The sequence below is a fragment of the Lynx canadensis genome, chromosome E2, assembly GCF_007474595.2.
Source record: "Lynx canadensis isolate LIC74 chromosome E2, mLynCan4.pri.v2, whole genome shotgun sequence".
Taxonomy (NCBI): domain Eukaryota; kingdom Metazoa; phylum Chordata; class Mammalia; order Carnivora; family Felidae; genus Lynx; species Lynx canadensis.
In genome coordinates, this window is record NC_044317.1 from 58,613,024 (window position 1) to 58,639,245 (window position 26,222).

The window sequence follows — 26,222 nt, forward strand, 5'->3', positions numbered from 1 at the left end:
GTCTCCAGGAGTCTTTGCATCTCAGAAAGAGATGGGGGAGACGACAGAGGCCTACAGCTTGACTTTTAAAAGCATCTGGTCAATAATACTACTTTCTAAAGGATATATATGTATGAGTGAAAGTCTAAAAATACCATGGAGATAATAACTACCAAATATGGGCAAGGGGGTGCCTTCTATGTTTTATTTTTTATATTTGAGAGAGAGAGAGAACGAACAGGGGAGGGGCAGAGAGACAGAGAATCTGAAATGGGCTGACTCGGGGCTCAAATTCACAAACCTCGAGATTGTGATCTGAGCCAAAGTCAGACGCTTAACTGACTGAGCCACCCAGGCACCCCAGGTAGGGGGTATTTTATAGCAGGGAGAAGCAATCAGATCCTAGAGGCACCTATGGAGAGTGAGGTATGTCTCTAATGTCCCAAAGCTGGTAGTATATAGGGGTGGGTGTGGCATTAATGTCAGTGGCATTAAATACATTCTCGATGTCACCATCGAGATGTCAACCGTGCCTACCATCTAGTATCAGAATTTTTCATCTTCCCAAACAGGAATCTAGATCCATGAAGCTGTCACTCTCCATGCCCTTTCTCCTCCCAGCTCCTGGCAACCAACGTTCAGCTTTGTCTCTCTATGGCTTGGCCTACTGTGGACATTTCATATCGACTGAGTCATACAATACGTGATCTTTTATGACTTGTTTCTTTCACTTAGCATGTTTTCCAGATTCATCTATGTTGCGGCATGTATCCGTATGCCCTTCCTCTTTATGGTTGAATAATATTCCACTGTATGGGTAGACTGCATTGTGTTGGTCTGCCCATTTGTTCATGGACATTGGGTTATTTCTACCTTTTGTTTGCTCTTGTGAATAGTGCTGTTATGAACGTTCAAGAATATATTTTCGCTTGAATGGCCGCTTTCAATTCTTCCGAGTCTATATCGAGGGGGTATGTGTGGCTATTTCACCTTCATTATCTACATTTTACAGGCTTAACGTTTTTTTCCTTACCCCCCCCCCCCAAAAAAAAAGGAAGGAAGGAAAATTCAGGAATGGAGAGGTGAGAAATAAAGTGTCAAGCAGAGAGAACAGCATGTATGGGGTGGGGTGGGGAGGGGAGGGGGGTCTTGTCTTGGGGGAGACTGAGGGCCTTGGATTGGGACATCAGAGCCGGCAGTGTGGTGGAGAGAGGCCGGGACCTGCACGAGCCACTGTGTTCAGCCTCTTAGTCCAAGCTGAATGCTGGACGCATTCCTAGCGCACTGAGAAGCCATTGAAAAGGTTTTAAGCTGGAGAGTCACATGATCCGATTAGTGTTTTAGAGAAATTCCTGTGGGACCCGCGTGGAGGCCCGGCCGGATGCAGGGGAGACCCAGTCTGGGAGCAGGGAGGAGGCGGGGCGCGGGCCCAGGTGAGAGAGGGGGGCCTGGGCAGGGCCGGCCTCTCGGGCAGGGGGCGGGACCTGGCTCTGATTGGCTCCGGGCTGCACTCCGGGGGGGCCAGTCCCACTGCAACTGCCTCCTCATTGGCTCTCCTGCTTCCAGCCCCCCCTACCTCCCGGCCAGTCTCCCGCACCCAGAAATCACAGGCTGTCACTCTAGCGCTGAACAACCTCTCGTGCTCCCCATCCCTTCCTCCCGAGTTCCTCACCCCTCCCTGTAAGGCTGGACGGGTCTGGCCCCTGGAGCCTCCCTCAGCTGACTGCCACCTCTCTCTCCCTGCTTCACTCTCTGCTCCAGCCACACCGTCCTCTTTGCTCTCTGTGGACCCCAGGGCCTTTCAACGTGCTGTTCTCCCTCTCCGGAATGCCCTTCCCCTAGATTTCCACGAAGTTTCCCTTACTCCCATCATTTCTTTCAGATGTCCTCGGAGACACCTCTCCTGTCCGCCTTAGCTAAAAGATCCCTCCTGTCACCCTCTGGTCCTTACTCTGCCTCAATTTCCAACCTGTACTTACAGCAAAGTAGCATTAGGCTACTTGTGGATTACCCACTGATGGCCCATCTCCCCCTCCGCAGGAGTAGAAATAATTCCCTGAGGGCAGGCTTTGCTGAAATGCTGAAATGCTCACCCCTCAGCACCAAGCCGCGCACAGAAATGTGGATGAGGAGTGAAGAGGGGACGAGGCTGGGGCTTCAGGAGAGGGGGACCCCCTGAAGGGAGAAGACTGAGGCGGGGTGGGGAGACGAGGAGCTCGGGTGAGCGTCCAGGTGGCCGCCTGGACGGATCAGCTGCGAGCGAGTCGTCAGCGTCAGCCCAATAATCGGCTCTCTGGAGAGCAAAATCCTCCCTCGTTCCTTCGGAGCCTCAGTTAGCACACCTATGAAATGGGGCCACAGTGAGAGGAGTTAGGTACAGGGTCCAGCCTTGGGCCCTTGGGAGGCCCTGGGGTGGGGGGATGGGGGAAATGGGTGAATCCCTTTCGCTATTGTCTCAGAAGAGAAAGGATTGGATTGGAGGTGAGGTGGGAGGAGTGGAGCCTCCACAGGTCCCTCTTCATTAATCCTTAGCTGGAGGCCATCTCCATGACAACCCTGGCTCCTTTCCAGACCCTCTGTGCTCGACACCGAGCAGGTCTCCAAGTGGGCGGGTCTTGTCCCTGGGGCGGTGCCTGAATCTAAGGGGGCGGGTCTTGTTTCTCCAAGACAGATTCTCTTTTTTTTCTTTTTTTTTCTTTTTCTTTTTTTTTTTTTTTTTTTTTTGCCCCAGGGGATGAGTCTGGTTCCTGGATCCCGGGTTGCCTCTACATTTTTTTTCTTGTGAGATGCGAGACTCATAGACTAAAAGAGCACGATACAAATGCACAGTTAGCAAAGAATGATCAATGGCTCACCAGATTAAGACATGGAATGTTAGCTCCCACCCCAGACTCCACAGATTGGACGTGATGCATCCAACCCCACCGTTCTGAGTTTTTATGGGCAAATGTTTTCCTCGCTTTTCTAGATGGTTCACGACCCACAATACATCCTGAACAGTATTATAGTTTTGCTGGCTTTATGAATGTTATATAAATGGAATCATACTCCATGGGCTTCTTCTTGCCTTCTTGCATTGGGTTTCTTTGTAACTTTCATCCATGCAAATGTGGGTTTCTGCACTCCCTTCATTTCATTGCTGTATAGTATTCCACAGCATAATATAGCACTGTTTATTGACCTGCTATACTGTTGATGGATGTCTTATTCTGTTCTGGCTGCCGTAACAAAATACCGCAGACTGGGTGGCTTGTAAACAACAGAAATTTATTGCTCACAGTCCTGGAAGCCAGAGGTCCAAGATCAAGGCACCAGCATGCTTGCCTTCTGGGGAAGGCCCTCTTCTAGGCCCTCATGGCCACTGACTTCTTGCTGCATCCTCACATGGTGGAGAGGACTAGGGATCACTCTGGAGCCTTTGGAATGTGATCACTAATCGCATGCATGAGGACTCCACCCTCATGATTTAAGCACCTCCCAATAGCTCCATCTCCAAATACTGTCACACTGGGCTTTAGGATTTCAACATATCAATTTTGATGGGGACACAAACATTCAGACCCTCACAGTGATGTTCCAGTTGTTCAGAGTTTGAGGCTGACCATATGTGCTGCTGGGAGTGTTTTTCTGTGTGTCTCCCAGTGCAGGTGAAGGGATTTCTCTGGGGCTTGTGGCTAGCAGTGGGATTGCTGCATCGCGAGATATGCACATCTTCAGCCTTATTAGAGCATGCCAATCTCCCAGGCATCTTATATTTAAGAAGCTCAAAATGGAATTCTTGATTCACCTAAACTCCTACCCATATGTGTTCTTCCCCTTTTCTGTTCTTAATTCAAAGTGCCACCACTCAACCAGACCCTCTTGATTCCTCCCTTTCAGTTACACACACACACACACACACACACACACACACACACACACTCACATTCTACTTACAGAATTCATCTCGAACCCACCCATTTCTCTCCACCACTAAGGTCTAGCCACCCCCCCCCATCTCTCCTGCTGGACTGCCATAGTCTTCTGCTTCCACTGTACCCCTCCAGTTCCTTCTCCACTCAGCAGCCAGAGGGAACTTTGTAAAGTGCAAGAGTGATCCCATCCCTCCACGTTAAAATCTTGCTTTCGATGACCTGGAAGGCCCACCAGCCTCTGCGTGACCTGACCCCTCGACCTCAGTTCTTCCCTCTTCTCCGTGCCCATCCAGGCATCCTCCTCGCTGGTCTCTCACCACCCTTCAGGTTCCAGATCACATGCCACCTCTGTAGAGAAGCCCACGGGACACCCGAACTGGGATGGCAGAGTCACTTTCTTAACACCCTCTCCTCATCTCCTTCAGATGCTCAAAACCATCTGGAAATCACTCTCCTTTCTTTGATTACTCTTTTCTCCACCCTATCGCCCCCACACTAAACATATAAACCCCATGAGGAGTTATTTTCTTTGCTGTTGGATCCCCAGAGAGGATTACAATGCCTGGCACAGAATAGGCACTCAGTATACAGGAATGTAATCTAGTGCACAGAAGACAATACGAATGGCTGACCCCTTCCCTGATGGGCGAATCCTATCCTAGGAATTGGATGTAAGCGTTCAAGGTACAAATTTGGACACCTGGAGGCGGAGTCTAAGAGATAGGGTCTCTGCTTAGGGGTACAACTTTTCTTTAAGGAGATAGTTTGGTTTTTAGGGGGCAAGTCTTATGGGATTGATGGTTTCTAAAGGGCATGTTTAGCCCATTGGAGACGGATGTTGTATTTAAGGGACTGGGTTCCCTTTTGGTGAGACTTAAACCCTTTCTGATTTTAATGGTCGTGCACTCTCGACTCAAAACTTGTCAGGAGGGAGGGAGGAAAGATCTTTATTTAGGGGGCCTGTCCTAAACCAGGGAGGGAGAAACTCCCACCTCTCTGGAGCCAAGGATCAGAAAATGAGACATCAGTGACTGACAGGACAAGGTTTATTGGGGTCCTGGAGACATTAGGGAGTGGGATGAGGGGGCAAGGTCGAGGCTCACAGGGGGGAACCCCCTAGCCAAACCCCCTTCCCCCTTGGGGTTGAGGGGAACACAGAGACAGACAAACCAACAGAGATGGAAAGACTGACAGGTGCTACAGCAGAGTGGGAGGAAAACCCCAATGTCCACCACCTCCCATTCAGATGAGTTCACAGGATGGGGAATGACGTGGACTGGCCCACACTCGAGAGCGAGGGAGGAGTGTCTGCCGTATTCACCTAAGGAGGGTGGGGGGGGCAGGCCACAGTCTGGACCAGCCCATTCCAGTGGACAGGGGTGTGTATCTGAATCAGTTCATTCTACTGGGCAGGAGGGATTTCAAACCAGCCTATTCTAGTGGTTGGGGGTGGGGAAGATCATTAGGGTTGATCCATTCTGCAGTAGGAGAGGGAGACCTAATTGGGGAGTGGGGGCTGAGGGCAGGGGACATCTACCCTGGTCCTCTTTCAGCATAAGGAATGAAATGGGGTGGGAGCGGGGGAAGGCAGATTCCGGCTATATCCATTTTTGGGGGGGGGGGACACCAGTGACTGGTGGGTAGCATTTGGAGGGGATCTAGGGAAATTCGGGGTCATGATCTCCCCACATTCTCCAGATCAAGGTCGTTGGGAATGATGGCTCTCAGGGAGAGGGGCAGCCTTCCCTTGGGGGGGGGGGGGGGCGGGGAAGGTGCCCATCTGTCATTATTAGGGCCCTCAAGATGAGAAGTACTTGGGAGACCCATTTCTCACTGCTAGGTCCCCACAGCTTGGAGGCTGCCTATTGACTTGGGGGTGCCCAGCGTATATTCCAGGGGTCTCACACTCAGGGGTCTCTTCATGGACCCTGGACCCCGGAGCTGAGGAATCTCTCCGTTTATTTGCTGCCCTCCAGCTCAGGGCCCTGTGTGGGCGTCTGGTGGCCCTGTCTCTCCAGCCAGGGTCCCCTTGCTTCAGGGCCCGTGGATCTGGACCCAGGCCGGGCCGGGCCCAAGTCCAGCCCCGCCCCGGGGAGGGGCGGTTGGGCGGAGGCGCGGCCTGGCCGTCAGTCCATGCCCCGGTGCAGCTTCAGGTGCCGAGAGAGGTTGCTGAGCGTGATGAAGCCCTTGCCGCAAATGTGGCAGGGAAAGGGCCGCTCGGTGCCGTGCAGCAGCCGGTGGCGCTTGAGGTAGCACTCGTGGCGGAAGAACTTGCCGCACTCGAGGCACGGGAACGGCTTCTCGCCCGTGTGCACCAGCACGTGCCTCTCCAGGTCGCGCGGCGAGCGGAACAGCTTCTCGCACTCGGAGCAGCCGAAGATCTTCTTGCCCCGGCCCGAGCCGGACGCGGCCTCCCCGGCCGCCGGCTCCCCCTCCGGGGCCGCGGGCGTCGCCTCCGCCCCTCCACCCTCGCCGTGGCTGGCCCGCCGGTGCTCTTCTAGGGCCGCCAGGGCCGCGTACAGGGCCCCGCAGTGGCCGCAGCCGTAGGTGGCGGGCCCCGAGTGGGCCTCCAGGTGGCTGGCCAGCGCGGCAGCTGAAGCGAAGAAGGTCCCGCAGTCGCACTGGTACAGGGTGTCTTCCGGCGCCTCGGCCACGGCCGCGGGCGCTGGGGCCTCCCCGCCACCCTCGGGGAGCAGCCCCCGGAGCTCAGGCACGCCGCACCCCGGCCGTGGCCAGGAGCAGCCCGCCGTACAGGCGGCTGGGGTGCTGCTGCCTCCGCAGGACGCCGCCTCCGCCGCCGTCGGCCGCACCCGCGGCCCAGGCCTGCGCAGGGGGCGCGGCCCGGGCCTCTGAGGTCGTGCGCAGCTTGTGCCGCTCTAGCAGCGCAGGGGCGTTGAAGGTCCGCGCTCGCAGCGCGGGCACTTGAAGGGCTTCACATCAGTGTGCGCCGCCCAGTGGGCCGCCAGCTCGCGGCCCTTGGTCGAAGCGCGCGCACAGGCTCCGCAGGCGGAACGGGGGCAGTGAGGCGGAGGCGCGTGGCCGCGGCCTCCGCCAGCCCCCAGCTGCCGGGCCCGCGCCCGCCGCCTCTGGGCCCTCTCCGCCAGCAGCTCCCGCACCACGCAAACGAGCAAGGGGCACACGTTGCAGCAGACGGAGCAGGGCCGCGCTCAGGGAAGGGCAGGCCTGGGCCGGGCTGCAGTGGAGACGGGAGCACCCCACGGTGCTGGCGCTTGAGGTGGCGGCCCAAGCTGGAGCGTGAGGAGAAGCGCAGCTCGCATACCAGGCAGCAGTAGGGTTTCTCACCAGTGTGGACGACCTGGGAGGGAGAGAGGGAGAGCGTGGCATCAGAGCAGAGGGTCCAGTCTGCAGGGCAGATTCCTGCCCTCCCGACTGGCCTTGCCTAGCTTCGACCTTCTCCCTCTTCTTCTCTGATTTGGGTCATGTTGGGATTCTTTCTGCCCCTTCCCTCGCAGGACCTTTGCACGTGCTGTTCCTTTAGGCTGGAGAACTCTTCCTCCCATTCGTCCAGACTAACTCTTACTCATTTTCACCAAGCCCACCTAGGAAACTGGGACTCCCTGGGAGAATGGCTAGGTACTAGGGCTCTGAGCACTAACAAACCTGGGTTCAGGTCCCCCCTCTGCCTTCTACTTGCAGTGAAAACTAGACAAGTAACATCATCTCTGAGGCTCTGCTTTTCTCCTCTGTGACACGGGCACAAGATGTGCCATCTCACAGGGTCGTTGTGAGTATAGGATAAAATCATCACTAAATAGCTACTCAATTCCTAGAAATTGTAATTATTATTGATAAACGTTCCGCCCTCCTATGGATGTCCTCTAAGGGGGTGGATATCGGGAAGAGGTGGAGAGGATCTTTCATAATCCCCTGGGATGGGAGGTGGTTTTTCAAGGTAAATGTCCAACCTTCTAGAGCAAGAACTGTCCAACAGAGCTTTCTGCACCGATGGAGGTGTTGTGTATCTTCACTGACCAATATGGCAGCCACCAGCGACACCTGGCTTTTGAGCACGCGAAATGTGGCCAGTGTGTTACACAAGACTGTGCCTTACTGATAGTGGCCCTTGCGGTTTATTTAAAAGTCTGGGAGTACTAGAGACAGATTTTGAGCGTCCAGTCCTTTTGATTGGTAGTGCCTGCCTGTTGAACTGTAAAGCTAAATGAGAAAGCACAGCGCTGTCTGCTGCCCAAAGTGGGGCCCTGTGGCTCCAGGGGTGTGTCCAGACCAGGGAGGCCGGCCTGAGCCCAGCCTGCGGGACTCACCTGGTGGTGCAGCAGGCCGGTGGAGTCTCGGAACCCTTTAGGGCAGGCAGAGCAGCGGTAGGGCCGCTCGCCGGTGTGCGAACGCAGGTGGTTGGCCAGGTTGAAGCTGTGTTTGAAGCCCTTGCCGCAGCGCGGACACGCGTGGGGTTTGAGTGCAGTGTGCCGGGCGAAGTGGCGCCGAAGGTCCGAGCGGTAGCGGAAGCTCTTGCCACACTCACTGCAGTGAAATGGGACCCGGAGAGCAGCAGCAGCGGGAGGTGCTGGGGCCGGGGCCGGGGCGGGGACCGGGGGCACTGGCAGCGGGGCATCATCCATGGTGGCGTGGTGGGAGGGCAGTGGCGAGTGGAGGCTCTCTCTGGAGCGAGGGGAGACATGGAGGGCAGGTGAAGCAGTCAGCTCCCCATCAGCCCTCTCCTATCAGTCTCCTTGGACTCAGGACCCGCTGTCTGTCCCCTGGGAACGCTTCCCACTTCCCTCCAAGCTACACTCAACCTCCAAGCCACGACCACCCACCGTTAAGCCTCCCCTTCTCCTACAAACCCTCCTCTCACTCATCTGCCAATCTTCCTAATCAGTGCCAAGTGGCTAATACACTCCTGAGTGTTTTTAAGCCTCTTCTCTACTTGGACCCCCCCCTTCTCCCTAAGCCCCGCCCACTCTGTTAGCCCCCAGCCACTCTGAATCAGGTCCCACCCACTCCTCCTCAAGTTCCAGTTGCCTCTTGAATTCTCTGACAAGTCCCTTCCTCTCTGAAAGTCCCTCCCAGTCTTCTTCGAGAGTGAAAGTCATCTTCGGGGGGGGGGGGGGGGGAAGATTCACATTCCTAGCAAATGGGCGGGACAAAGATTTGGGGCCAAGTGCACTTGGTTCAACCTTCCAGGGCGACCAGGAACGGTCCTGGAACCTCTGAAGAAACCAACTGTCCATCTGCAGAAAGTCTGCCCATCTGCACAGTGGGAGTAACAGGGGTACCTACCTCATGCAGTGGAGGTGAGGCGTAAGCAAAACTGTGGCAGTGCGTGCCGCGCCCTGACTCAGGCAGGGGCCCAGCAAAGGCTCAACAGGCAAGCTGTTCTGATTACTACTGCCCGCCAAGTTCCTCTGAGATTGCTCTCTAAATCCTACCATCTCTTCTCCGCTAAGGTGCGCCTCCAGAACGCCACACAGGTTGTCGTCTCCACCTAGCCTGTAGGGGGGCCCGTCCTTTCCAAGACCCTCCACTCAGCCTTCCGGGGGGAGCCCCTTCCCAGCCCTCCAAATCATTGCACTTACGTTATGAAGACTTGTTATTTCCACTAAGACTCATTACACGCCTAAATCCCATCACCTCACTGCGCCCACTCCTGCACAAACTATTCCCCTTCTACTCTAAGCTCCGCCCACCTGTGCCCTGAGTCCCATTCCCGCTTCCCCCCCCCCCCCCCCCCCCCCCCCCCCCCGACTCAGCCCAGGTAAGTCCCTTCCACCCTTCAACCTGGGACCCTCCTAGCACTCCTTGGCCACGCCCCTTATCAAGCCCCACCCATTGCTAAGCCCCACCCATTTTCTACCCATAGTCCCGTTTCTTCCACTAAGCCCAACCTATTTCCATTCTAAGCCACGCCCCTCTGGAAGCTCCTCCCCGCAGCTGCTCCGCCCCTGTCGCCGCTAAGCCCCGCCTCCTTCCCACCCAGTCGCCTGCAGGACTGGCCCCCCCCCCCCTCCCTTGTCGGCTCTGGGACCGAGGCCCTGAGTACCGGCCTTTTGTGCCCCTCCCCCCTGTCCCTAAGAGGTGCGGCCCGGGGCGCCCGGGGTGGGAGCAGGTCAGGCGCGACCCGCAGCCGGGCGAGTCCACCTCGCTCGCACGGAGCGGGGGTTTTGGAGCCCTGGGGCGGCCCCAGGAGGCCGGGAAAGTCAGTCGGCTTTTCTCTTTAATTACTTACACCTCCCTCTGGGCGCCGACATTTTGGGCAGCGGGGGCAGCGTCACTTCCACCCGGGGGCCCCTCGACTTCCGCCTCGACTCCCTGCTCCCCCACACTCCTTTCTCCCGCCCCCTTGGCTTCCCCCTCCCCACCGCCCGCCCTTATCCCTGTTTCCCGTCCCTTCCCCAGCACTGGAAGTTGGGGAAGCCAGGGTGGCGCCATCTTTGGTGAGGGCAGAGTGGGGCGGAGCTAAGGGGGGGGAACTCCCGGCGCCATACAGACTGAGGGCAACAGGCTCCCGCCGCGGCCTCCCGCCCTCGGTGTCTGTGCTGGCGGGAGTTCACGTTGATGAGGGCAGATGTGATTCCCTTTTCACAGCCTTAGACTCCTCCTGTGTAGGATGTAGCTTTGAGTCCGGAGAAAAGAAAAATCAAAGTTCGGCGACTGTGGTAGAGTTAGGAGGAAAGAGCAGGTCCCATGTTGTTGTCAGCCCTCCAGGGGGCTTTGAAGCCTATGAGGCGCCATGTTAATTACGGGAACAAACAGCCATTTTCCCGCTCCTCATCCTTGTGGTACCTGCCTTTGATTGGGTCACCCTGCTGGGTACTTTGTGGGAGGAAAGACATTTCTGTGTGGTCCAGAATGTGTTGCTGGGGTTATTTCCCGCTCGGGGCCAGCGAAGGCGACGGGCGCGCAGGCGCGTTTTGGCTGCAAGGACGTGACCGGTCCTTAGGACCCGGCGCGTCCTCTTTGTTCCCCGCGGGCGCGGGCCCGACTGAGAGGGAGTGGGGGAGGGAGAGGGCGGGGCCGTCCCCAAGCGCGCCGCCGAGGGGCAGGGCCCCCTGGCCCCCGCCCCTTCCCACGCGCCGGCCCCGTCGCCCCCGCGCGCGCACACTCGCGAGCCCAGGCGACATGCAAATGAGGTACCCGAGAGGCGGGGGTCCGGGCGGGGAGAGGGGAGCGGAGGGAGGGGAGGCCCGGGGCCGCGCGCTCCTGGAGCGCGCCCCCACACCTGCTTCTGCGCCCGCGCCCGCCGCAGCGCGCGCGCCGACCTCGCGCCCCGCGGAGTCGGCCCGGGCGCGCGCGCGCAGACCCCCTTCCTGGAGGCCCTCGCCGTCCGCGGCCCGCGCGCCGCTCATTGGCCGCCGCCCCCGCAGGGCCCGCCCCGCGCGCTCTGGCCGCCGGGCGCGTGCCTGCACGGGGGTGGCAGAGGGGCAAGGGGCGAGGCCCCTGTTCCGGAGACCCCGGTTCTAGTCCAGGCCTTCCTACCGGAGCGAACCATGTGATCGTGGAAAAGTGGTGGCCCCTCTCTGGCCTTCAGTGTATGTGCCTGTTCCAGTGGCACCTGCAGCCCCAGCTGTTAACTGCACCTCTTCCTTCCTCACTCTCGCCTTAATTACACCCTAGTCTCATGGTCCCATGCTCTGTCGATGGAGGTCATGGTGGTGATGGTAGTTTACTGAGTGCTTACTATTACCGACTGACAACTTGCTATAGCCATTTTACAGAGGTGGAAACTGGCCCAGAAAAGCAAAGTCATTTGTTAATTAATGGCAGAGCTGGATCTAACCCAGGTGTAAGGAACCCTATGGTATCCCCTTGTCTCCTTGGGTGCATTTCTTCTCACTCGCTGCGCCTTTGGGGTCCTGGAGATCTAGTTCGAGTCCTGATCCCGCTCTTGTTTGCAGAGAGGGCTTGGGCAACTGACCAGGCTTTCCTGTGCCTCTGTTTCCCCAGCTGCAAAATGGGGGTGATGTACCATTATTCATTAAGTTGGCGTGGGGCTTAGCTGTCAGTGAGTGCCTAGCTGATATCTTCTAGGCACTTCTGTGCACTGAGCACTTTATGTGTATTATCCTCATGCCATGTCTGTGCGAGTAAGATGACCTATTCGTCCTATTTTGCAAAAGGCTTAACGGAGGCTCAGAGAAATAATTGCCCCAGACCACACAGAGAGTGAGTGACAGACTCAGGAGTTGAACCCAGACCCTGTGAGTTGGGAGCCTTAACAGTTCCCATATATTTCTTCACCCACGACTTGGGGCCAAACATCACCTGGGACCACCAGTCCCTGTCTTCTCCCAGTCCTGAACTCCCACACTCCTCCTACTTTGCCAAACAGAAGCGGGACAAAACATTTCTGGGCCTCCATGGCTCAGGTTTGATGGGCTCTTTGTTTTGAGGATCGCAATACTGGCCCATACCCTTAGTTGGACTCTATCCTATCCTCCTATGAAGATTTTCCTTTAATTTGATTCAAGATGACTCTGAACTTCTAGGAAGGGGGTGAGGGAGGCTTAGGAGACACCTGTGTGGCTAAAGGTAGTGTCTTTTTACCAATGGTTGGAATTATCTTGCTATTTTACCCACCAGTGTAGCTATAACTGTCCAGGTGAATGTTGGCCATGCCCAGGTCGAGAGACTCAGACCAAGGGATGGGCGAGGTGTTGGGGGACAAGGGATGACTCAGACCCTCCCTGCACTGACGGCTGCCCCCTCTCTCCTCTTAGCCCGGCTCCAGTGCCCAGACCCAAGCCCCCCACTGCTCAATGGACACCCCCAGCCCAGACCCGTTGCCTTCGCCTTTGCCCGGGGAGGAAGAGAAACCTCTGGCCTTACCTCCTCCTGTTCCCCGGGGCCGCCGAGGCCGGCGCCCTGGGGGGGCCACCTCCTCGAATCGGACGCTCAAGGCCGCCCTCCCTCGCAAGCGGGGCCGCCCCCCCCAAGTCAGGGCAGGAGCCCCCGCTGGCACAGGGGGTGACAGCCCCTGTGGGCAGCGGCGGTGGCAGCGACCTCCTGTTGATCGATGATCAGGGTGTGCCCTATACAGTCTCTGAGGGGTCAGCGGCTGGTTTGCCTGAGGGCTCCGGCCCCAAGAAGGCCCCGCACTTCTGCCCGGTGTGCCTGCGGGCCTTCCCCTACCTCTCCGACCTGGAACGCCACAGCATCTCGCACTCAGAGCTGAAGCCGCACGAGTGCAAGGATTGCGGCAAGACCTTCAAGCGGTCCAGCCACCTACGGCGGCACTGCAACATCCATGCCGGCCTGCGGCCCTTCCGCTGCCCACTCTGCCCTCGTCGCTTCCGCGAGGCGGGTGAGCTGGCCCACCACCATCGTGTCCACTCCGGGGAGCGCCCCTACCAGTGCCCTGTCTGCCGGCTGCGCTTCACGGAGGCCAACACGCTCCGGCGCCATGCCAAACGCAAGCACCCCGAGGCCATGGGGGCACCCCTGTGTTCCCCGGACCCAGGGCCCGAACCACCGTGGGACGACGAGGGCATTCCGGCTACGGCAGGGGCTGAAGAGGGGGTGGAGGAGCCGGAGGGCAAAGAGCTGGCTTGACCCACACCCTGGGCCACCTGTCCCCAGGCCAGGTTTAGAGCTGGGAGTTCAGCTGGTGCTGAGCCTGGGCAGGAAAGCTGGGACGCCCTCATACCTGGTGGTCTTCCCGTTGTGGGAGGGGGTTGAGGGTGAGGACCTAAACTCCTGGGTCCTGCTGCCTTCCGCCACCCTCCCCCGGACTGACAGGCCCCTGGAGGCAGGGGCCTTGGAAATAAATATCTGCCTACTGGCTTCCTGTGTGTATTCAGTGATGGTACCAGGGCTGGCCCTCCCTTCAAATGTCCTCTGGTCGCTATGCCACCCTGATAGGAGTGCATCGAATTTGGGAGAACCCCATGTCATGTGCCTTGTTAGCTTGCCACTATGGGCTGGCTTGGAGGAAGGCTTTGCCCCCTCTCCCAGGTCCAGCAGACCCCAAAGTGCTCCCTGTAAATATCCACTCTAAGTAAAACATTGAACCTCTGTGCAAATGTGATCTAGGTCCCCATCCCCCATCCCAGCCGTATTCTTGGAAATTCTGCCCCCACTACTTTGCTCCATCACTTTGTCCTGACACTAAGGAAAAACCGAGTTGAGGGTTGTGAGCAGAATTGACAACTTTGGTAAGGCTTACGTAGATAAGAGGTGTGGCCAGGAGGGGCGGGGCTAGGGAAACAGGGGGCGGGGTTGGGGCTAAGGGGTGAGGCTGATGAGCGTTGTGGGCGGGGTTTAGGGGGCAGGTGTTGAGAACAAGGGTGGGGCTTGACTTGGTTTAAGGGTTGGCAGGCAGAAGGTGGAAACGATTTAGAGGCCATATGAATAGGGTTTATCTGAGAGGAGACGTTTCAAGGGGGAACTGCAGGAGAGCGAGGTGTTGGGACAGACGGGATGTAACTGTGAAGAGAAGGTGCTGTGAGGGGGGCATGACTGTTATTCAGGCACAGGTGACAGAGGGGGTACCTAAATAAGACCTAAGGAAGGGAAGTGCCTGAGACGAAGGGCGCTTAGTAGGAAGGGGCTGGGCTAACACAGGGGGCTTGGTGCAGCCTAAAAACCTCTGGGGGGCACTGCTTAGAAGAAAGTGTTGGGCTGTGGGCGGGGCTGAGGGGAGATAGGTGGAGTTCTTGGGGACTTGGAGGTGGGTAAGAACAGGAGAAAAATCGTGGGTGCTTGGCGAGGAGGATAGATTTTAAGGCAGTGGGCGGGGCTTAAATAATTAAGTTACAAAACGGGCGTGGTTCAGAATGGGGGCGGGGCTTACACGCCAGATTTACGCGAGGGGCGTGGCTTAACCGGATGTCCGGAGCGTGTGGGCTGTGCCCTAGGAGGCGGGGGCTCAGGGCGCAGGCGCACGTTGCTTAGCTCGCCTACCGGAAGCGGCCTAGGCTCTCCCCGTCCGCGTCCCCGAGCCAGTGCGCAGGCGCACTTCTCTTTCCCGGTCGCCGCCACCGCCTCCTCTTTCCGCTCCTCCACGCCGGCGCCTCGGAGACGGGCGCGACTTCCGCTTCCGGGCGGGCGGGCAGGCGGGCGGCGCGGGGCTGCCGGGGAGGGGGAGGGGGCGGCACTTCCGGTCGGGCCCTCGGGTCTCCCCGGAGCGGCGGCGCCTCCTCCGCCTCCTCGGCCTCCTCCCGGCGGAGACCCCTGCGCCGGTGAGTGACGGGGCGCGTGGCCCGGGGACCCGGGGGCAACGGGGGCGGGGGGTCCCGCCCTGGCCCGCTCTGGTCCCCAGAACGTCCCCGTCAGTGCCTCTCCCGCCGGGCCCTCGCCAGGGGTCCCCCCAGTCACTGCTCCCCCATAAGACCCTTCCAGACATCTGCCCCATTAACGCCCCCATGCAGGACGGCTGCCAAAGCGTCCTTATTTGTGGCGATCCCTTAAACTGCTGCCAGGGCCCCCATGAATGCTTTCTCATAGGATCGCTTCTGCGTAACCCTCGTCATTGCTGCCTCCAGGACAGCCCCCCAAATGCCACCAGCGCTGCCTTCCTTCATGGAGGGCAGCTGCCCGTGAACCCTCCGTTAGTATTCCCTATAGGCTGCCTCCAAAGAGTGTTGCATTAGTGCTTCGCTGCAGAACTGCCCCTCTTATCTCTGTCCACACACAACAGCCCCCAAATCTCCCACATTTCCACTCCCCACCCCCCCCCCCCCCCCACCTCCTCCCGATGTAAAAATACTTTCCATTCTGGTCTGCAGCAAAAAATACCTTTTTTTTTCTCCTGCCACCCCCCCCCCCACCCGGTACCGTAGTGGTTGAGAATACCCCTTTCAACCCTCCCCCCCACCTCCTCCCCCCCCCCCCATAGAACAGCTAGCTCCCTCTAGAGTTCTGCTCTCACACCCACATCCTCTCCCCATTCAGGTGGAAACAGCTGCCTGTTTAGCTCCAGGCTCCAATGAAACACTTCTGCTGTACCTCCCTCCTCTCCCCAAGCCAGGTCCCCAGTCCTGTCCCCAGTCCTCCCACAGAGCAGTGCCCCACAGTGAGCCTCTCCCTCTCAGACCACCTCTTTCTGTGGCGTTAACCTCTCCCGCTTCGCACCCAGCTTCATTTCATCCTCCTGGACGCCCTAGAGAAGACCCCCATCTTTACTATGGCCTGACCTCTTTTTTTCCCCAGGCGTGTGTTCATTCATTCATTCATTCATTCACTGTTCTAGGTACAGGGCATACAGTGGTGAAGGAGAGAGATACACATGGTCTTTCATTTTGTGGGTTTTACAGTCTACTTGAGAGAGTTCAAACACAAGTGAACGAATAAGATAAATCCTGTTTTCTGGGTTCTCCCAGAGCCCGATGGTTTACCTCAGAGGTGAAAACTGAATTAGCAGAGGTGACTTAGCCATGTAGAGATCTGGGTGGACGGTTTCAGGCAGCGAGAATAGCAAGCGCAAAGGTCCTGAGGTGGCCGTGATCATGGTGAGTGGAGGAGTATCAGGGAAGCCAGTGAGGTTGGAGCAGAGGAAGAGAACAAGAGGGAGAGGGTTTGATGTCTTAGGGCATTGGGGATAAGGGCACTGTGATCAATTTTCTCGCCTTTGTCAGCTCTACCAAGCCCATACTGTTCTTCATTTGTTCATTCGTTCATTTGTTCAAGTGTTTGATGAGGACCTGTTACACATGGGGGATGCAGCAGAGAACCAAACAGACAAAAACCCTTGCCCTCATGGAGCGCATATGCTAGCTGATGGGACAATTAAAAAACAAAATGTGTGTGTGTGTGTGTGTGTGTGTATAAAATACAGCAGGATCAGGGTATGGTCACAGAAGAGGGTGGCAAAAAGGCCTTCTTCAAAAGATTCCCATTGTCATCTTGTCGCCCCCCAAAGCCACACACACACCTCTGTGTAAATCCCGACCCTCCTGGACAACTGTGGCCAACCGGGGGCTGCTCTTAGCAGCTGCCCCCAAGAGTGAAGTGGTTAAGAGGATGAGTCCAGGATTCCACTGTGTTCATATCTCTGAGCAAACCACTCCCTCTTTTCCTAGCCTCATTCATTCACTTATTTCATAAATATTTTTGGAGACAGGCACTGTTCTAGGTCCTGGGATAGAACAGTGAACAAAACAGGTAAAAATCGTTGCCTGTATGGAGCCCACCTTCTAGAGGGGGAGGCCAGCAACAACAAGACAAGCAGAATATGTGGTTTATCGGGTGATGCTGACAGGTAAGGACAGAAACAAAGCAGGCTGGGAAGAGCCGGAATGTTGGTGTGGATGACAGGTTACAGGGGCCATGGAGAGCCTCACTGAGGAGACAGCCTTTGGGCAGAGGTGTGAAAGAGGTGAGGGAGAGAGAGGTATAGAGATAGCAATCAGAGGATTCCAGACAGAAGCAACAGCCAGTGCAAGGGCCCTGGGGTAGGAATGCTGGCATGTCGGAGGAGCAGCCAGGTGGCCATGGAGGGTATGTAGGTCATCATAGAGACTTTGACTTCAAGTGGGATGGGTGTCATTGCAGGGTTTGAACAGAGGAGGGACGTGGTTTGGCCTTAGTCCTCCCGTCTGTTAAATGAGAATAATAGTAATGCTTATCTGATGAGTGTGTTATGAAGTTGGAGACAAACCACATAAGATACGTAGTACAGTGCTTATTAGCGTTCAGAAGATCCTGGTGGCTGGTTCTGGGCTCGGGTATCAAGGACGTGGGTGCGGCGAAGTGTATTTCTAGTATAAGGCAGAGTGGGGGGCCTTCCTTTATTTTGGAGAGAGAATGTTGAAAGACAGCATGCTGTAGTGGGTAACACACGCACCCTGGAGCCCTGCTGCCTGCCTCCTACTCCTGGCTCTGCCACGGCGTGTTACTGGTATGACATTAGGAGATGAATTTATGTCTCCGGCCCTCAGTCTCTTCCTCTGTGAAACAGAGTTGATGGTGGTCACCATCTTCTTGACTCAGTAGGAAGATTCGTTGAAGGATTTAGAAGAGCGCTGGGCAGGTAGAAAGCACGTCACGTTACGCGGTACATGTGTCCACGTTACCGTTATTAACAGAGTACAGCTTCATCCCAAGTCGAACCTGTTGTAGCAGAATGGCCCACAGGTCCTGGTATCAGAGAGATTTGGAATCTAACACCTACTTTCCCCTCGACTGGCTATGTGACCTTGGGGACATGACCCCCCCTTTCTCAGTTTTCCCACTTACAAAATGGAGCTGGTAACAGTACAGGACCATCGTGAGGCCTCACGATGCTGCACCTCAAACTGGTTGAACAATAAACACAAACATGAGCTGTTACGATTACGAGTGCAGTTGCTGTCCCCTTGGGACATGCCCCCATCATGCTTCTCTCCATAGGACGCGTCTCCCCTTAGAAAGACACCGATTTAAGGCTGGGATCCCCTGAAAGAGGAAATGCCTCTTATTTCCCAGTGGAAATACTGGGAGCCTGATCACTTCCATCCCCCAGGGCTCCTCCCTGCTCTTCACAGCAGTAGCCCTTCACATCTTCCCACTCGCCTTTGGGTCCCTCCTTACAGCATCACCGCCCTTGAATTCCTTCTTCTGGGGACCTCCACCCCGTGTCAACTCCATCTCTGCTAAACGTCCCCCTCCCTCCCTCAGGGGGTTCTGGTCAGCTCAGTCTTGTTCCTTTGCTCATTTAACAAACACTTATCAGTATAGGCTATCAGTTTACCTCTGAGCCCTACTTTGGCTGCATCTTCTCTAAGTTTTGGTACGTTGTGTTTTCATATTTATTCATCCGGGGTTCCTTGTTTCTTGTGGTTTCTTGGTGGGTCTGCTGGTGATTTAGGAGGGTGCTGTTTAAGTCCCATATATCAGCAAATACTTATCAAACAACCACACCATACTGGGTGCTGTGCTCGGTGCTGGGGGCACAGCGGCAAACAAGACGGACCAAATCCTTATTCTGTTAGGTGGGGATGCCAGACAGTAAACACACAGTCAAAGAAATACACACAGCAAGTGGTGGCAGTGACAGTGATGAGAAAATGCAGCAAGATGAGGGGTTAGGGAGGATTGGGTAGGATGGAGAGGACATCTGAACAGGGACCTGAAGCAGGCACAGGACTGAACCTTGAGATCTGAGGAATAGACTTACCACATCACTGCTCCATCCGTTCAAGACAGACACCCCCTTCCCCTCCCACCCAGCCCCCTACATAAACTCCCATCACCTAGGTAACACCCCCCAGTAAGGCTCCAGGCCCCACAGTCCACCCCACCTTTGTCCACCTTAGGAAACAAACAACCTGGTGGGGGAAGTGGGGAGGCTGAGCCGCAGACTTGCTCTGTGACCTTGGGCAATTTACTTGACTTCTCTGTGCTTCTGTTTTGTCAAATGGGGATAATAGTCCCTATGTCATAGTCTCATAGATTTTGGGGGGATTGAGTTAATATATATAATGTGCTGGGAGCACACTGGGCTTGTAGGAAATGCCCAGTCAACATTAGCTGTTATTAATATGTACCCTGATGGAGGCAAGCCAGGGCGGTGGTTTCTTCCCTAAGACACCTCCTTCCCCTGCCCCTTGCACTCCTCTACCATGTGCTTTCTGCCCACCCAGCCCACTCTCCGGGTCTCCTGGGTTTAGGTTTCCCCCACAGGCTCCCACCACCACTGCAGCCATGCCTTTGTTCCTTCTGGAGAGCAAATTAACCAGAGGGGGTGTGAAGGGCATGGGATGTTGAGTCTCGTCCAAGGACACCCAGAGCTAGAGGCTAAAAATACCGACCTCTTGGCGGAGGAGTGGAGGAGACGCTCACCTTTCACCTGTGGAGGGGAGAGAGCCAGCTGGCTGGCTGGGGGCAGATGGGCCCTGGCCTTGGTAGGCATCGCTGACCCCTGTTGTGGGCACAGAGCCAGGCCCCCATGGGCCAGGGATTATGGACAAGAAGCATGCTACACCTTGGGGGCTCTTCTCCCACTGACTGTCCGTGGACTTGGTGGAGGTGTTTCCCCGGCCCCCTGGGTGGCTCAGGTTCAAAAGTCCATTGTAGGAGCTGAGGTTCTGGTGGGGGCCGGGGCGCAGATATGGACACCTGCCTTCTGGGATGACAAATACTGTAAAGGAGGTGCCCAGAGACTGACTGCCATTGCACAGGAAGCAGGGAAATCCCCACCTGGGGCGAGGACGGAGACCTGCACCCCCTGGGCATCTGCTGTCGGGGTCCCCCAGGTGTGTGATGTCACGAAGGTACACATAATGTTTCCTTCCGTGCAGAGTGAGCTCCCTAAATTCCCCCTGCAGCCCAGGGGTTACCGCCTCCTCGTAGAAATGGAGAAAGCGAGGTTCGGGAAGGAGAGGGAATGTGAACCCAGGTCTGCCCAGGTGCAGTGCCCACCTGTTTCCTGCTGCGTCAGGCTGCCTTCTCAGTGCCAGGCCTCCCGGTGTAACTTGCTTCTTCCAGGCAAACACCTTGTAGTAAAAGAACACGGCCCTCCCCAACACTGATTTCATTCCAGTTCTCTTGGTCTGTCTTGACTTTATCTACTGCCAGTGCTGAGAGGGTATCGATATAATACCACTTACCGCATGCTTGCAAAGTGCCAGGAAGCCTCCACCCGGAGGCCTGCTATTTGCTTGCTGGAGCCTCACATCGACCCTGAGCAGGAGGGGTGTGCTTTGTCACCTCTGTGCGTAGATGTGGAAATCCGGGCACAGAGAGGTTCAGGAACTTGTCTGTGGTCACACAGCTGGAATGTGGTGGGGCTCAGATTCCTATCTGGCACTCGAGCTCTAGAAGTCCACCCTCTTACCGTTTTAGAGGCAAAACCTGAGGGGATTGAGAACGGGGCTCGTGCGTGTGTGTGTGTGTGTGTGTGTGTGTGTGTGTTTTGGAGAGGGGGGTAGGACACGGTGCTGATACCCAAGAGTTTGTAAGGGGACTGCCACCAGAGGCAAGGGGTGCTGGGAGAATGATTGGGGGTGCGGAGCTGAGGGCCTGGGGGATGGGGAGAAAGGATGTGGGAAGACCCCAGAAACAACGGGAACGTGGAAGGGATGGGAGGGCAGGAGCAAAGGGGCCCCAGCAAGGGGTGGACGGCTGAGCAGGCGTCTGTGGTGCGCTGGAGCCAGGAGGGGGGCTGCCCTGTGCGCTGGAGGGGCGGGGGGCCGAGAGGAGCAAGGCTGGGAGGCAGACTGTGGCTCCGGCGGATGGCCATGACTTCCGGCGCCCGGTGCCCTTTCCTCAGCCCTCTCCTCTTCTCCACAGGCTCTGCCGTCGCCCACCCCGCCCGAGATGGAGGCAAACGCAGCGGGCGGTGCCGCCGGGGGCGGTGGGGGCAGCGGCATAGGGGGCGAGGACGGGGTTCACTTCCAGAGCTACCCCTTCGACTTTCTGGAGTTCCTCAACCACCAGCGCTTCGAGCCCATGGAACTGTACGGGGAGCACGCCAAGGCGGTGGCCGCCCTGCCCTGCGCCCCCGGGCCGCCGCCCCAGCCCCCGCCCCAGCCCCCTCCGCCCCAGTACGACTACCCGCCCCAGGCGACCTTCAAACCCAAGGCGGAGGCGCCGTCCTCGTCGTCGTCCTCCTCGTCGTCGTCCTCGTCGTCGTCCTCCTCGTCGTCGTCCTCCTCGCAGGCCAAGAAGCCCGACCCGCCCCTGCCGCCCGCCTTCGGGCCCCCTCCGCCCCCCCTATTTGATGCTGCCTTCCCCGCCCCGCAGTGGGGCATCGTCGACCTGTCTGGACACCAGCACCTTTTTGGGAACCTGAAACGCGGAGGGCCCGCGACCGGGCCGGGGGTGACCCCGGGGCTGGCCTCTCCCACCGGGACCCCGGGGCCGCTTCCCGCCCCCTCACAGACCCCTCCGGGGCCCGCCGCAGGGGCGGCGGCCTGCGACCCGGCCAAGGACGACAAGGGCTACTTCCGGAGGCTCAAGGACCGATGGAGCGGCGCTTCCCCTGCGGCGTGTGCCAGAAGTCCTTCAAGCAGTCCTCGCACCTGGTGCAGCACATGCTGGTGCACTCCGGCGAGCGGCCCTACGAGTGCGGCGTCTGCGGCCGAACCTACAACCACGTGTCAGCTCATCCGCCACCGCCGCTGCCACAAGGACGTGCCGCCCGCTCCGGGGGCCCGCCGCAGCCCGGGCGCCCCTCCCGCCGCTGGGCCTGCCGGCGGCCCGCGGCCGGCGCCCCCACCCGCCGCCCCCCCCCGTGCCCTATCCGGCCCTCCCGCCCCGCCCCCAGCCGCCGCCGCCGCAGCCGCCGCCGGAGCCGGAGCCGCCGTGGCCTCCGGCGTGGCGGAGGCGGCCGGAGCCCCCGCCGGGGTGGGCGTGCCCCCTCCCGCGGCGGGGGGCGGCGAGGGCCCGTTTGCCTGCCCGCTGTGCTGGAAGGTCTTCAAGAAGCCCAGCCACCTCCACCAGCACCAGATTATCCACACCGGCGAGAAGCCCTTCTCCTGCTCCGTGTGCAGCAAGAGCTTCAACCGCAGGGAGAGCCTCAAGCGGCACGTGAAGACGCACTCTGCCGACCTCTTGCGCCTGCCGTGCGGCGTCTGCGGGAAGGCCTTCCGCGACGCCGCCTACCTGCTCAAGCACCAGGCGGCCCACGCGGGCGCGGGCGCGGCGGGACCCCGGCCCGTGTACCCCTGCGACCTGTGTGGCAAGTCGTACTCGGCGCCCCAGAGCCTGCTCCGCCACAAGGCGGCGCACGCCCCGCCCGCCACCGCCCCGGACGCGCCCAAGGACGCGGCGGCCGCCGTCGCGCAGCCCCCGCCAGCCTTCCCTGCGGGCCCCTACCTCCTGCCCCCGGACCCTCCGGCCACGGACAGCGAGAAGGCCGCGGCGGCCGCGGCGGCCGTGGTGTACGGCGCCGTGCCCGTCCCGCTCTTGGGGGCGCACCCGCTGCTGCTCGGCGGGGCTGGCACCAGCGCGGCGGGCGGCGCGGGCGCCAGCGTCCCCGGAAAGACTTTCTGCTGCGGCATCTGCGGGCGGGGCTTCGGGCGACGCGAGACTCTGAAGCGCCACGAGCGCATCCACACCGGCGAGAAGCCCCACCAGTGTCCCGTGTGCGGGAAGCGCTTCCGGGAGTCCTTCCACCTGAGCAAGCACCACGTGGTGCACACCCGCGAGCGGCCCTACAAGTGCGAGCTGTGCGGCAAGGTCTTCGGCTACCCGCAGAGCCTCACCCGCCACCGCCAGGTGCACCGCCTCCAACTGCCCTGCGCCCTGGCTGGGGGCTGCGGGCCTCCCGGCCACGCAGGGTGCTCGCCCGGGGGCCTGTGGTCCGGGCGCCTCGGCCGCCTCTGCCGGGGCCGCCGATGCCCTGAGCTATGCCTGCTCGGACTGCGGCGAACACTTCCCGGATCTCTTCCACGTGATGAGCCACAAGGAGGCCCACATGGCGGAGAAGCCGTACGGCTGCGATGCCTGCGGCAAGACCTTCGGCTTCATCGAGAATCTCATGTGGCACAAGCTGGTCCACCAGGCTGCCCCCGAGCGCCTGCTCCCGCCCACACCCGGGGGTCCCCAACCCCCGGATGGCTCCAGCAGCGCCGACGCGGCCAGCGTGCTGGACAACGGGCTGGCGGGAGAGGTGGGGGCGGCCGTGGCTGCCCTGGCGGGGGTGTCCGGGGGTGACGACGCCAGCGGGACGGCGGTGGCGGGGAGCGGCGGGGGTGCCAGCTCGGGCCCTGAGCGCTTCAGCTGCGCCACGTGTGGCCAGAGCTTCAAACACTTCCTGGGCCTGGTGACTCACAAGTACGTGCACCTGGTGCGGCGGACCCTAGGCTGTGGCCTCTGCGGCCAGAGCTTCGCCGGTGCCTACGACCTGCTCCTGCACCGCCGCAGCCACCGGCAGAAGCGGGGCTTCCGCTGCCCGGTGTGCGGCAAGCGCTTCTGGGAGGCGGCCCTGCTGATGCGCCACCAGCGCTGCCACACGGAGCAGCGGCCCTACCGGTGCGGCGTGTGTGGCCGAGGCTTCCTCTGCCTCCCTGGTACCTGCGGCAGCACCGCGTGGTTGCACACCGGTCGAGCGCGCCTTCAGTGCGGCGTGTGCGCCAAGCGCTTCGCGCAGTCGTCCAGCCTGGCGGAGCACCGGCGGCTGCACGCCGTGGCCCGGCCCCAGCGCTGCGGCGCCTGCGGCAAGACCTTCCGCTACCGCTCCAACCTGCTGGAGCACCAGCGGCTGCACCTGGGGGAGCGCGCCTACCGTTGCGAGCACTGCGGGAAGGGCTTCTTCTACCTGAGCTCGGTGCTGCGCCACCAGCGCGCCCACGAGCCGCCGCGGCCCGAGCTCCGCTGCCCTGCCTGCCTCAAGGCCTTCAAGGACCCCGGCTACTTCCGTAAGCACCTGGCGGCGCACCAGGGCGGACGGCCCTTCCGCTGCTCCTCCTGTGGGGAGGGCTTCGCCAACACCTATGGCCTCAAGAAACACCGCCTGGCGCACAAAGCCGAGGGCCTCGGGGGACCTGGGGCAGGGGCGGGCGCCTTGGCCGGAAAAGATGCCTGACCAGGAGGGGGTTCCCATCCGCCACTCCAATCAGATGTCCCCTCTCAACCCCTCCCCTCCTTCTCTCCAGTTGCTGATCAGACTCTTAACCCCTCCTCGCTGTTGCCCAGCCATCCTTCAGAACTTCGGACAGACTAGCCTCCTTGCAGGCTCATGCCGCACAGACTCCGGTCCCGGACGTCTCTGGCCCTCCCCTCAGCCCGTCAGACACTGAACTTGACCCTCCGTCCAACTCCGTTTTGTAACCTTCATCAGCGCCCCCTCCCCCAGCAGCATTCTGTCCCCCGATAAGCTTTGGTGGAGGATGTGGGTCTGAACTGCCCTTCCCCATTCCTTTGGGATCTGGCTGGAACCGAGTATGCGTGGAGTGGGGGGGGCACAAGGGGGACTGGGTGCTCTTTTGGATTGTGGGGGTGGGGGCGGGGTGGTAGACGCGGCTTGTACAGAGCGGAGAATAATAAATCGTATCAACAGGGCCACCGGAGTCCTTTCTTGTATCCCAGGGAGAGGGGATTAAGCGCTGACAAAGTTGAGAACTTTTGTTTCCCAGGGATTTCGATTCCCCGACACCCTCTGCCTCACCCTCAGGCTTTCTGCTTTGCCTCATCCAAATGATAATTACTGAGGATTTACCGTATGCAAGCTTCGGTCTGCACGTTGGGCAAAGGGAGATGAACAAGACAGGTAAGTTTCTGTTCTCGGAAACTCACAGTGTGCCTGGACTCCTTCCCCCTTTGAGATGTTTTTGGCGTTTGTTCGCCTGGCCCACATTTCCAGAAGCCCTCCCCCACCCCCCAACGTCTGCTGGGTCCTTCGCTGGACACCGGGGAAACATGAATTGGACACGCTCCTTGCCTTCAATGGAGGAGAACCCCTGTGTTCCCACGTCGCACAGACTCCTCGTCCATCGCACCCATCTGTCCAGGATAATTGGGAGGGGCTTCAAAAGCCCTTCCACGGCGCTCACTTCCGTTGTTGGAACAGTGAGCCAGCTATGTGCTCTCTGTGTTGTTATCCCATCTGTCAGAAGAGGAGGCGGAGGTCCTGGAGAAGAAAGAGGCTCCAGGGACTCCCAGCAAATCCACAGTAGAATGGGGACTGCAGGCCCAGGGTGCTCAGTGCCGGGACTGGAAGACAAAGCTGGTTCGGGGGCATGGCCTGGGCAGGTTCGGCTTGACCCACTCCGGGGCAGCAACCTAGTGTGGCCAACCTATGGCAATGCCGAAGACCTGGACTGAGAGAGTCCTTGTGCCAGGGCCCCAGGGTCCAAAAGTCCCACGGACCCAGAGCCACACCACAAAACGTCCACAGAATTATCCCTGAGGGCAGAGAGCATGGAGGAGTCGCTTTGTGAGACTGGGGGGTAGCCAAGCTCCCTGGAGGAGAAAGTAACGCCTGAACAATAACAAGCCACAGAAGCTTGCCAGGTAAAGTGGGCACAGAATTCTGGGTGGAGGGTTGAGTGTGTTTAACTGAACCCAGCTGTTACAGAGAATTTCAGTGAGGAGTATGGCTGGGAGGTTGGGGGGGGGGGTGGTGTGTGGGAGGCTGGATCCTGAAGGGCTTTGAATTCCAAACAGTAGAGCTTGGATGATCTTGTAGGCCAGAGGCCGGAAGCTGGCAGCTGTTGGACGCAAGCCACTGACATGCTTTGTTTAGCCCATGCATTAAAAAATTAATAATAAAGTTTGACTTAGTTGCCGACATTTGAAAATCAAAGGATTTTGCATAATATGAACTAATGCAACTTCTGAAAAATTGGGGAGATCTAGCAACCCGGTCTGCACTCTCCCAGAGCTGAGTAACCATTGCCCTCTCTCTAATCTGCCACCAAATTCTGCCATTTTCCCTCCCTGGTGCTGGCACTTTCCCTTCTCACCCAGCCACCTCCCTCATACATTTACATT

The 26,222-nt window shown here is 58.6% G+C and overlaps 3 protein-coding genes across 3 annotated transcripts; 2 read left to right on the forward strand and 1 right to left on the reverse strand.

Moving 5' to 3' along the window:
- Positions 1–4,921: 4,921 nt before the first annotated feature.
- On the reverse strand, positions 4,922–9,577 carry FIZ1 (FLT3 interacting zinc finger 1). Its single transcript, XM_030297656.1, is given in 8 exon segments — positions 4,922–6,616; positions 6,618–6,797; positions 6,800–6,901; positions 6,903–7,012; positions 7,015–7,066; positions 7,069–7,209; positions 8,177–8,531; positions 9,153–9,577. Coding segments are annotated over 8 exon segments (1,689 nt in total). The 5' UTR covers positions 9,305–9,577; the 3' UTR covers positions 4,922–6,019.
- Positions 9,578–10,916: 1,339 nt separating this feature from the next.
- Positions 10,917–13,652, forward strand: ZNF524 (zinc finger protein 524). The gene is given in 3 exon segments (XM_030297658.1): positions 10,917–11,002; positions 12,590–12,796; positions 12,798–13,652. Coding segments are annotated over 2 exon segments (792 nt in total). The 5' UTR covers positions 10,917–11,002; positions 12,590–12,628; the 3' UTR covers positions 13,422–13,652.
- A 1,266-nt stretch (positions 13,653–14,918) lies between these two features.
- On the forward strand, positions 14,919–24,791 carry ZNF865 (zinc finger protein 865). Its single transcript, XM_030297653.1, is given in 7 exon segments — positions 14,919–15,049; positions 21,078–21,744; positions 21,747–21,888; positions 21,890–23,039; positions 23,041–23,787; positions 23,790–23,825; positions 23,827–24,791. Coding segments are annotated over 6 exon segments (3,204 nt in total). The 5' UTR covers positions 14,919–15,049; positions 21,078–21,104; the 3' UTR covers positions 24,316–24,791.
- The last annotated feature ends 1,431 nt before the right edge of the window (positions 24,792–26,222 follow it).